Consider the following 12078-nt stretch of genomic DNA (forward strand, 5'->3'; position numbering starts at 1 on the left):
GAGAAATGGTAGATGTTATATAGCTTGGCTTTCACATACCTTTGACATTGTTTCATATGACATTCATAAACAAGCTAGGGAAACAAGGTCTTGCTGAATCTATGTGGTAAGTACTAAATTAGTAAAATGAAGTTAAGCTGGGAGAGAATGTAGAAACTTTGGAGAAGATTCAAACTCAAAATGATCTCAGTCTGAGAAAAGGTCTGAACCAAAGACATGAAATTAAATAACAAGCACAAGGTTCCACTTTCCAGCCTGACAGGCACAAACTCTGCCCCTCTGCCAGAGCTGGAAGTTCAGACTCTTGAGCAGGAGTAGGAGTACCATTTTGGTGCAGGGACAGGATTGCCAGGAGGCACTCTTTAGCTCCCTATTAGCCCTGTTTTTCCATGACTCTGTGACGTTGTAGTCTGCAGATTTTCATGAGCTTGTTTCATTCAGTTAAGATTTAGATAAATTTGGAGGCCAAAAGCCTCTACGAAACTGTCAGTCCTTGTACGTTGGCTTAGCTCTGAGGCATGAAACTGCTTTCTAGAGTGTCTTGACAGCTCAGCAGGTCTGTGTGTTGAACTAATTAATGATTAACGCTAAATATTTCTCATCGATGCATGAACGCAGATTAGTTTTCATGGCTCATTTCAGTCAGCAGGAACAGTCCCTTGATGTGCAGTCACGATTAAAAGTTGCATGGCTTTATAGCCTGGGAAAGCCAGCTTGGAATCTCACTAGATATTCTCTGTGTCAGATAAAGGAAGTATTTCTAAGTGTTTCTTTCTTTGATGCTTTACAATGAGAGTCACAAAAATACCCATTTCATGTTCTCAACATTTCATTAGAACAGCTCAAGTATTGCTCAAGCTAGTATTTTATTAAATAATATCTATTCATCAATGTTCCACTCTTTTGCAGAAATATGAAGGTTTTGATGGGAAGTGCGAGAGTGGAATATCCATCAGTTTGATGATTAAGCAGCTCATGTGCAATATGGGAGACCCAGATGAAATTCTTGTCCTTCCTGAACTGGCCACAGCCTTAACTTGTGCTTTTCCACTTCCTGGTGAGTACCAGATTCACCTAGATATTGGCTCAGGTTCTTTAGCCCATTGAATACAGCGCATTCTCTCACCCATCCATGCACAGATGTACATCTCTAACAGAAATCATTAGGGAAACTCCAGTCTCGGAACAGCCCATTTATTGACGATTAAAGCCTCCAGTGAGAATATGGGAGACTTAGATTCAAACAGCGTCACTAAAAAATTCAAAACATCTCAGTCAAGTACAAACCAAATACTGAAACCTTCTCCTATTTGGTGAAACTGAATCTTGTTTTCCTTTCAGCTCTCTCTGGCTCTCTCTATATGAAGTATTATCAATAACTGATGTCTGTTGTTGGAAGTTCGTTCATCATTCAGTACTAGAGAGTTTATTTCACTTGTGGAATGAGAAAAAGGAAAAAAGTTCTGGGGAAGTGAGAAGACTGGGAACTGTAGCAGAGGAGAAAAATAGCAGAGATAAGAATGTGAAGGCAAAAGATGAAAATACCCCAGATCTAAAGAGACAGAAGAGGTAGGCAAAGGGGAAGAAGACAGTCTAAGAGGTGTTCAGCCTGCCTAATTCAGATAGCAGTCTAAATTGTATTTCAAATTTAGGTGCCTTTTGAAGTATCCTTACTTGATTCCAAGAATACCTACTCTTCCCAGTAATAGAGATCTTATTCACAGAGAGCTGACTTACTTATTTGGATAATTTGTTCAGTGGGCTCCTAAAATTTCGTACACAGAGTTAAAGTTACGCACACTGGCTCCCACACAGGGTCTCAACAGAATGAAGAAATAAAAACAGAGAACTCAGAGAAGAGATTTGTAGTCTGCATTGGAGGAAGTTTTAGGGCACCTGCTAGGATCCGTTCATCACAGGATTATGAAACCCTGATTCTGTCTCCAAACTTTTATAATTATCTAAATTGAAAGACAGACAAATGGTAGTGGAAAGGGATGTCCTCTCATCCCCTCTTTACAGAAAGATCTCAGCTCGGCATCAGAGGTTGGTTTCATAGGCAAGTCAAGCAATTTCAATTTGTATTCGCTACATCAAGTCAAAGTCTTGTGCACATGATCATTATTGTAAGGTAGTTGGTACATCATAACTGAAGAGGTGCTCAGTCTGATTTTGACATGGGGCCAAATCTATAATCCGGACAGGAATTAGCAATTTGAATTTGGCAATCAACACCTCAATTCAGATTGAGGCTAATGGAGACGGTTGGACTAATGTCCAGTTTGAATCACCTAGCATTCATTAACAAGAGTATCAAGTTACATTTAAAATTCTGATAACTGACTGCTTGCCATTGGTCACTGAAAAAATCTCTCACTTGAGACCATTTCTTGAGAGTCCTCTGTCTTTAATATCACAATAGTCTGCATTTTCCTACTTTTTAATTTTATGCTGATAGTACAAAAAGATTAAAAGAACCTGTAACGGTAGCCTCTCTTTAACTGTGACTTCACGCTTCACATGAACCATCATCACAAAGGAGAAAGTTTCAGGAAGCTTACAAAATCCGCATGAGGAGAAAAACCAAAGTTGCACAATTGCCTATCTCAGTTCAAAGGAATCATCTGAATTTTGTTACTGCATTAGTCTCAGTGAATCTCAGTCTCATTCTAAATCTGATCTGGAAAACATCTCTTCTTCCTTTAGACTACTATCATATTTTCACACTCCCTCTATTCATCATTTACATCTGTAATTCCACTATAAAATTATTTGGGGTACAATTTGCAGAAGATACCATACAAAATTGTATTGTTTTAGCAGAGCATACAATTTCTTTAAAAGACCAGAAGTACAAGAATAGTGCAAGCACTATCTTACAATGAGTCACAAACTCCCATCTATGCACTTACTAATAGCAATGGTACACCATAATTCAGGATTCTGTGCGGACACTAACAGAGTACGTATGGAAAATATTACCATCTGGAGATAAGGTCAAAAGTAAATGAGCCATTTCAGAAAGCAAGGAAAGAATGTCCAAAACAGTGATGAACACTGCAGTTTGGTAATTGCTTAATGTCATGTTGTAACTCGAACTAAAACTTTCACTGTTTTTGTGTAGAAGAAAATGTATGTGGATTGTATCATTGTAGGCAGCAGAGTTTCCAGAGTAGGTTCAGGGTCAAGTGTGAATTGAGTTATTATTTTAGAAATTTGAAGAGCTAAGTGTCCCCCTCCCCCTCTCCACCTACCCCCATCAGTACAGTTTTAACAGATTTCATCTAAATTCCTATATTTTTTCCTCATGACTCCCATTCTCCATTTTAGTCATGCTGACATTTAGAGCTATGGGGGGGTTAGCTTAGACTGCATACCAGAGACATGGTTGGTATGTGCATAGCAAAGTGTATGAGTCAATTCCACATAAGCACAGAAACTCATAGATTTAAATTTACAAACATGCATCAGTGCTTTGCCGGACAGGTATATCAGCAAATTTTCTGTGTTAATAAGCTATGTTGTACACGCAGTAATTTTTTTTTACAAACAAAAAAGGGCTCTCTTTTTCCACCAACCTGTATCTGAAGTACCACCAAATCTCCATCGAGGGCACTCTTCATTGGTAGCATTTTCAAATACTGTTCAATTTGTCTCTTTTTCTCAGCTACTTTCATCTTCAGAAATCTGATTTTTTCATCCATGGCTTGCATCTCAATTTCTCCATTTCTACACATCATCTCTTGCATATTTATTTTATCATATAAAATGCATACTTCTTCTTCTCTGGTTCTGAGCAAAACCCCACTGCAATAAGCCCAAAATGGAAAGGTAAATTTTTAAATCCCTTGACTAATATTTAACGTATCCCATTCAAGCACATAACTGGCAAACCTGAATAATAATCTGGGAAAATCACAGAATCACAGAATCGTTTAGGCTGGAAGGGACCTCTGGAGATCATCTAGTCCAACCTCCGTGCTCAAGCAGGGACCTCTAGAGCACATTGCCCAGGATCACATCCAGACGGGTTTTGAATATCTCCAGAGAAGGAGACTCCACAGCCTCTCTGGGCAACCTGTGCCAATGCTCTGTCACCCTCACAGGAAAGAAATTTGTCCTCATGTTCAGATGGAACTTCCTCTGGTTCAGTTTATGCCTGTTGCCTCTTGTCCTGTCGCTGGGCACCACTAAGAACAGTCTGGCCCCATCCTCTTGACACTCCCCCTTCAGATACTTGTACACGTTTGATGAGATCCTCCCTCAGTCTCCTCTTCTCCAGGCTGAACAGGCCCAGCTCTTGCAGCCTTCCTTCATAGGAGAGGTGCTCCAGCCCTCTAATCATCTTTGTAGCCCTCCACTGGACTCTCTCCAGGAGTGCCATGTCTCTCTTGTACTGGGGAGCCCAGAACTGGACACAGTACTCCAGGTGAGGCCTCCCCAGGGCTGAGGAGAGGGGCAGGATCACCTCCCTCCACCTGCTGGCAACACTCTGCCTAATGCACCCCAGGAGACCATTGGCCTTCTTGGCCACAAGGGCACATTGCTGCCTCATGGTTAACTTGTTGTCCACCAGCACTCCCAGGTCCTTCTCTGCAGAGCTACTTTCCAGCAGGTCAGCCCCCAGCCTGTACTGGGGCATGGGATTATTCCTGCCTAGGTGCAGGACCTTGCACTTGCCTTGGTTGAACTTCAGGAGGTTCCTCTCCGCCCACCTCTCCAGCCTGTCCAGGTCCCTGATGTCCCATGTCCCAGGTCCCAAATGTATAAAGATGTTGAAAATACTATTTTACTATCATGTGAACAGGTAAAAGCATTAACAGGTAACAAAATACTCAAATTCTGAAAATTAAAGAACACGCACTTGCAAAGGTTACTTGGGTTTCTCACATCATGTTTTAAAGCTTTTCTGGCCTGCCGTAGCATTTATTTAAAAAATGTGTAGCTTTACATCTTCTGCATTTTTATACCATATCTGTGCACAAAGCACAAGCAGAACAGGAGGCTGCAAGCTCCCAAGGCATTCAACAGACAAGCTGCCGTTGCTTCAGATAGTAATTCTAAAGGCTGCGCATCATCACCAGCGGAGAAACAACGAACAGCTATATAACGCAAAGCACCGCTGACAATTGCAGTGAGGCAGACTGTGTAGTGCGACATGCGACTGAGGCAGCCTTCTAGTTTCTCTAGCTAAAGCAATCATAATCTGAAAAGTATTGTTGATTCACAAATACAAGTGAAAGTATACGCGACTCATGGTAGGCTTGTTCAGGGCTATTTCAAAATTAAACATATTACATCAATTTTATATTTATACCTCTCATTTTGTTGCTGAATAGCCCTTTCATATTTTTTGCGTAGCTGTACAATTTCTTCTTCAATACTGGTGATCATGTTGGTAAGTCTGTCAAGATCCAGCAACTGCTGTTCTTTCTTTTCTTTCATCTCATGCACGATTTGTACAATTTTGCAATAATCATTTTTGAGGCTATCTTTAATTGCTATATTATTTGCGTTCTTCAGGCGGCGTCTCTGCAGTTTTCTTTAACACAACAGAAACGTAGGAAAGTTTTTAGTCCTTTCAATGTAACTAATACAGCAGAGCTTAAACTGATTCATCAGATATACAACGGATCTTCTATGTCACTCTAGTGCTTCACAGAAGTATTAAAAGAGGTAAAAACACTCTCTGGGAACAGCTTGTCCGTACAAGCTCTTTCCAGCTTGAATAGAACTGGATTAGGGCCCAAGGAAAATGCTTTAAACAGAGCGCTGCGCTACAGCCATTTTCTTCTGAACTGGCTGCCCCAAAGGCTCATAAGAAATAAAGGTCAAGAGCAGCAGTATAAACTGTGATGCAGATTCTTAACGTGCAGAAATTCTGCCCTTTTCTTTATTTAAACAGTGATATTAAAATAATAGCATGGTTGTAATTCAAAGGTCTCCAAGTTTATTGTTTATAAACAACAAACGTATCACCACAGTCGCATGAGAAAGGAAATCATCAATCTCCTTGCTTTTCAGAAGAGGAAAAAAAAAAACAGAGCAAAAAGATGAATGGCAAGATCACATTATAGATCCATAACAGCACCCATGTTAACATCTAGATGATGGTCCCTCATTTAAAAGAATTAATTGTTACTTAAATAATTAATCAAAATGATTATTTTTTTGTTGCCACATGTATCATTCATTTGCTAACAACATGGAATTTATAATTACTTCCTTTAATCATCTGTAGTAAGTACCACTTCTTGATCAGGACCCTACTTCATCTCTGCTCGGAAGATACGCATCTCAACATAAAAAAGAGAGAGTGAGGGAGGAAGCATGGTCTCCTATTAAAATACATCACTACAGATGAAATATCCTGCCTCCTGTCCTTGGTTCTTTGGCTAAATTGTTGAATCATTCTGTACAAAGCAGTGAGCTGCTTTCTGGCTCATTTCCCCCTGAGTGGAGAGGGATACTAACACTTTCCAATTCCACAGGGTATTCCTGAATTGAATCAACCTTTTTTAAAGCAAGTTGCAGCGAAAGAATGCCAGTACTACAGAAACACAAAATGTTATGAAATATGTTATGACACACCTTTATCTTGTTTGGACTGATACTTCATTTGTCCTCCAAACTGCACAGGTTGCAGTTAAGTCATTGCTACTAAACTGTCTTACTGGGATTAGACAAATTTTCTGCAGACAGGAGAATTACTGATAATTCAGCTTTAGCAGTTTTAGCTAGTTTTACATCCAGGTTTGCAGAGATCAAATGTCTATTGGATTTGTACTAGGATAGAGTCACCTACAATAATTGGATAGCTCTGATATCTAGACAATATATAGTTTTCTTTTTAAATTTTTTTCTTCTCCTTTCACCAGTGATTGATTGGGAAGGCCTCAGAAATTTTAGGACACAATGTCAATTTCTGCAGCTCAGCAAAATCATATAAATCAATGAAGGTCTACTCCCCTTCCTGCTAGCTCTGGCATGACTATGGAATCAAGCTCTGCAGGGTTTCACAAGACACTTTGGGTGAATATATCCCAAATGCATTCTTGAATCTGGTTGCGCAATTTTTTTTGGCACCAGAAAACAAAGTTTTGGGCAAACCAAATTATCTGTAAACTCAGTTTTCACTGTGCTGTTTTGTATATACAATTAACTATTCACTGGAACAGACATGGTCAGTTTAGCTGTCCTACTTTCCAATCAACCGATTGCAGAACCATTGCTGTTTTATCTACATTGCCCAGTTGCACCAAGCAGTATATCAGCACTAGGATGCCTGCAAAAAGACATCTCCACTAAATCATAGTCTGGGAAAAAATATAGTCATATGCACTAAACTGTCCCGCCTTGTCCTCTTTGTCAAGAATTTAAACTTTTGCTTTGATTGAAATTGCCTGGAAATTGAAATTAGGTTTTATTTGATCTGAAATAAATATCCCATAAACCTCAATTTGATGCTAAACCAAGAAACTCGGTTTGTTCTTTAGGCTGCCACATCATTAGCTAGTGACTCATTTAACAGTACTATGCAGCAGTTTGTTGTGGAATCACATAGGTATTGGGTCTCTTCTTATTTAACGGTAATCAAGTATGAGTGCAACAGTGTTGTTCACATCAAATGTAACAGCATGGTAATTCAGACGTTAAATAGCTCAAGAACTGTGATGTAAAGGGCATATAGTGAGAGTTCCTCCCTTCTAAGGATAGGAAAGTGAGAGAGTAGCCAGACAAATTTCAAAAACATGATGCCCAGGCTAATTTCCAATTGTAAGGGTGATAAGAAATTGGAACAGATTATATAAGGGTTTTGCAAAATTTGTTTGTTTGGATCAGGTTTTAAAAATAAGGATAATAAATAACTATCAAGGATGAAACAGTTAGAGTAGTCATATGTAAAGTCTAACTAGGTTATCTTTTAAGGCTCCTTCTGATCATACATGTCTATAATTGTGATCTACAGCTTACTTTAAAGCTTACCTTTCCTTGATTATAGCAGTGTTCCTTAAATTTTCTATCTCATTTGCTAGCAATTTTACTCTGTCTTTAATCTCAGTTGCTTTCTGCTGAGCAGCATGCACCAAATTCACACATTTATTCCTTTCGTTTCGGATAGCATCATACATTTTAGCAAATCCTTGGAGCCTGAAAAAATGAAAATGTGAAGGAAATAATTATTACAGTTTTACACATACATCATTTAGATAAAAATTCCCTTAAAAAGTATTAGTTCATCTAATGTATTGTTGTTATTTTCTTACTGTTTTTGAACTTCTCTTTTCCTCTTTTTATGCTCTCTTATTTCAAGATCCTTTCTTTTTATTTCGGTACTAATATTTTGGAGTCTTATCTGAAATTTAAATGGAATTAAATGAACATTTTAGACATTTCAGAAAAATCTTCGAAGAAATAACACAGAATAGCCATTCCTTTTAGATGAGGAAGAGAGTGAGATTATATTATTCTAAAAACTTATTCTAATTGTAGAACTGCTTTTACTGTTTAGATCACTACTGAAAGAATGAGCATGAAATATGAAGGAGAAAATTTTGGTAACAACACTGGAGAGCACAATCTTTCTACATTTGTTAATCCAGCAATGTCTGCTAATAATACAGTTAACAATTTGATGCTGCATCTTAAAATGCTCAGTCCCTCTATCTGGATTTCTGTCGCTTCTATTAATCAGCCTCTCAGTTCCATTGCAGTGTAATTATCTGTTATTTCCACCATTTAATTTCTGGCAGTTAAGAAATACTTTTTCAAATACAATTTCTTTATTCTTTTGTGGCTCTTAAGTACTCACTGATGAAGGAGTGGAATGGTACATTTACATGTACCTCTGTTGTTTTCACTCTGCAGTAGCCCTGTGTCCTTAACCATCAACGGACAGGCCTTTTCTCCCTCTCTCCTCTCAGGAGGAGACTGGTATTAAAAAAAGCTAGTGGATGCTGGATTGCAACACTTGGCATGTGTGTTTGTTAATTACTTTGAATTATTAATGCTTTTTGATCTATTTATGGACTTACTTTTATTGAAGCTGAAAGCCTGAAATATTTGTTTTCTCTATTTTGATATATTCTCAAAGATTCCCAAAGTGCTAGATGGGTAGCTTGTCTAATTTACTAGAATACAGACAAACAGTTGAGGGAGCATAAATAGTTTGTTCCCAGATACAAATCTGGTATTTAGTATAAACTGTGCAACATCAGGGCACACATATGATATCATAATAATTGCAGATGTTAAAATACCAGCAGACCCAGCGACTAGTTAGTAGGCAATGTTTTCTTTCCCTCTTTCTTCAAATGAATATCACATTTTACATTCTGGAATATGTCAGCAAAATAAAGATTTGTGCCTCTTCTTGGAATGAGTAGCAGTTCTGTTTATCTTCTAACATTAATATATTTGTAAAATAAAACACACTGTTGCTGTATTTTAGAGAATTTCATTTGAGGTTATCTCCTTTTCTATCTCTTTCTTTCAGAATTGTTCATTTTATTTTGTAGGCTTGAAAGAAAATATGCTTTGTAATTTTATTTCACTGTGACTTGATGGCATTATAATATAATATTGCAGTGCATCATAAATTGCCAGTAAATAATACAGTGTTACATGAGCTTCATATGTTGTGATGGAACTCCAAAGTAAAGTGGGAAATGAAAGATTCTTCTCCTATAGGGCTTCCCTCATTAGTAACTTAATTTCTCCAGCTCTTTACTTTAGAACAGTCTTCCAGTTATATGAGATAATTTCTTACCTGGGCTTTCCGAACATCCTTAGATTTCTGTTCCCTTTCTTCAAGTTTGAGCCAAGTCAGACGTGCGAATCTGGACAGCTCATCTCTGCATTGCTCCTGTTCTTTGAAAAGCCGGCCTTCTTCAGCAATACATTCTTCTAACATGTGGGCATCCATATTTGAAATCATTTTCTAAATGAAAATCAAATCCAATTACTTATGCATTTTTGCATCAGTGTTGGCAAACCCAGAGTTTGAAATAGTTTGTGTTTATCTGCAAAGTACACATACGTACAGCCTATATAGATTAGAAAAAATAAATAAAAATTTTGCCATAAAAATACCAGCTGAAACACCATGCATGATCCCTAAAATAACATGCCAAAATATTTTATCATAAATATCATAAATATTTTATCAAAATATTTTATTATTTTACATTTCTCTTCCACAGTCTAGAAAATCTTTCAGCTACTGAATATAAAAGTAACAAAATCAGAGCGTGCAGTACTCTGCACTAGAAAAAGTTTGGAAAACATGTTTTATAATAGGAATCTCCAAGAGCTTAAGTCAAGATTAAGAGATAACTGGATCACAGTTTTTGTAGCCATATAGTGAACAGAAGTTTGGTAACAAACTTCACAATTCAGTAGCCAAAAATCTAACAAGATCCAATGGCTGAAAGCTAAAGCTAGACAAATTCAGACAATAAAAATCCACACATTTTTTCACATGGATTAACCATTAAAACAACTTACCAGGAACTGTGGTCGACTCTCCCCCAATGGCAATTTTTAAATCAAGATTGGATTTTTCTAAAAGATAGGCTGCAGTTCAAAGAAGAGTTAATTCAGGGCACTCCTACGATCTGTGTTATACTGGAGGTCAGGCTAAATGACCAGAACGGTTCCCTGTGGCCGTATCATCTTTGAATAATCTTACTGTTAGGTCTTACATGCCCATTGTACACGATGGGGGGCACTGAGCTTTCACATTAAGACACCAAATTTAGATGTCTCAACTGAGCAAAGCATCTAAACACCTATCAGTATTGTTGGGGATTTAGTCAATATGGTCAGTGATCTCTAAAGAGCCGTTTGCTCTACCCAGCATAGGCTAAACTCTTCGGGATGAGGCTCTCTAGGCTCCACTGACTATATAACCGAATTGCTATTGCCTGTCGTGGCAGATTAAATACATATCCCATAATAACATGTAAATGCCTGATATCTATGCATTAAAACACAAGCTGAGTCCCACCTAGGAAGTCTAATGAATTCAAAGACAGAATACAAAGAAAATGGATATGAAGATAAGAGGAGGGTATGGTATAATCACTGTCTTAACTCTTTTGCTTCTTATGAAGTCAATCGCATAGTGGCAAGTACTAATACTCTCATAATCTCACACTCTCATAATACTCTGATTTGCATTTCCACAGTATATTTGACAGTGCACAAACAAATGACAAAACTTTGAAGATGAAAAATTGTAATGCGGAAATGCTGATTTGTCTTTATTTCAACAAAATACTGTGCCACGTCCAAAGGAAATTTATACCAATCGCACTTTTAAATGTAATACAGTTTATGATGGTCAGAAAAACATGAACTAGGAAATATATTTGCTTTCTACCTTCCAATTACACTGAAAAATGTTTTTCAAATATGGCAAACAAGTAACTTTTACAACTGGGCAAATACTATTGCATATTTTCTCACCAGCAACCTGCAGCTAGAAACTCTCAGCAATTCTTCTACAAACAGTTCTTTTTATTCTCAGATTTGAAAACCAACTGTTACAGCAAAAAAAAAAAAAAAAAGAAAGAAAGAAAGCAAAATTCATCACCTCTTCAGCTAAACTTCTCTTCTTCATATCAATTTCCTTCTGGAGTTCTCGTCTTCTTTCTAATAATGGTATGTTGTTTTTAGAGATAGTTTCAGCCTACAAAAATAAATTAGGCACACTGAATGATGCAAGTGAAGGATATGAAAAATGTAAAATGCAGACAATCTTTGTCAAGAAGCTGGATGCACTAAGAAAGGAAATCTTCCTGTCTTGCTACAAGGCCTAAGAGTTCCTAAGAGTTCTTGGTCGTTGAGTAGAGTTCCTCAGCAACATTTGAAAGTTTCTCAAATATTTCTCAAAACAATTTAACTGTAAGCACTAAACTTCAAAGTGCAGTTTCGGGGGAGGGGGGGTTGAACTGAATTTACAGGGGTTGTGTTTTTCTGCATCTAAATTACAGTAAAAAATTACAAAAAACAACTAAGTGAAGATGTGACTTTCCAAATTCACAGATGATTTTCTGGGTGACATTCTGCCTTACT

At 37.6% G+C, this 12078-nt stretch overlaps 1 protein-coding gene across 2 annotated transcripts in view; it reads right to left on the bottom strand.

The window, feature by feature from the left end:
* Window positions 1-12078, bottom strand: part of CCDC146 (coiled-coil domain containing 146) — an 87849-nt gene that overhangs the window by 6880 nt on the left and 68891 nt on the right. For both annotated transcript variants that reach the window (XM_068926927.1, XM_068926831.1), the window contains 6 exons: window positions 11597-11692; window positions 9770-9940; window positions 8268-8356; window positions 7987-8151; window positions 5318-5542; window positions 3579-3807 (listed from right to left, as the gene is read on the bottom strand). In XM_068926927.1, the coding sequence (XP_068783028.1) occupies window positions 3579-3807; window positions 5318-5542; window positions 7987-8151; window positions 8268-8356; window positions 9770-9940; window positions 11597-11692 (975 nt within the window). The remainder of the gene's footprint in view (window positions 1-3578; window positions 3808-5317; window positions 5543-7986; window positions 8152-8267; window positions 8357-9769; window positions 9941-11596; window positions 11693-12078) is intronic.

The sequence above is a fragment of the Struthio camelus genome, chromosome 1, assembly GCF_040807025.1.
Source record: "Struthio camelus isolate bStrCam1 chromosome 1, bStrCam1.hap1, whole genome shotgun sequence".
NCBI lineage: Eukaryota > Metazoa > Chordata > Aves > Struthioniformes > Struthionidae > Struthio > Struthio camelus.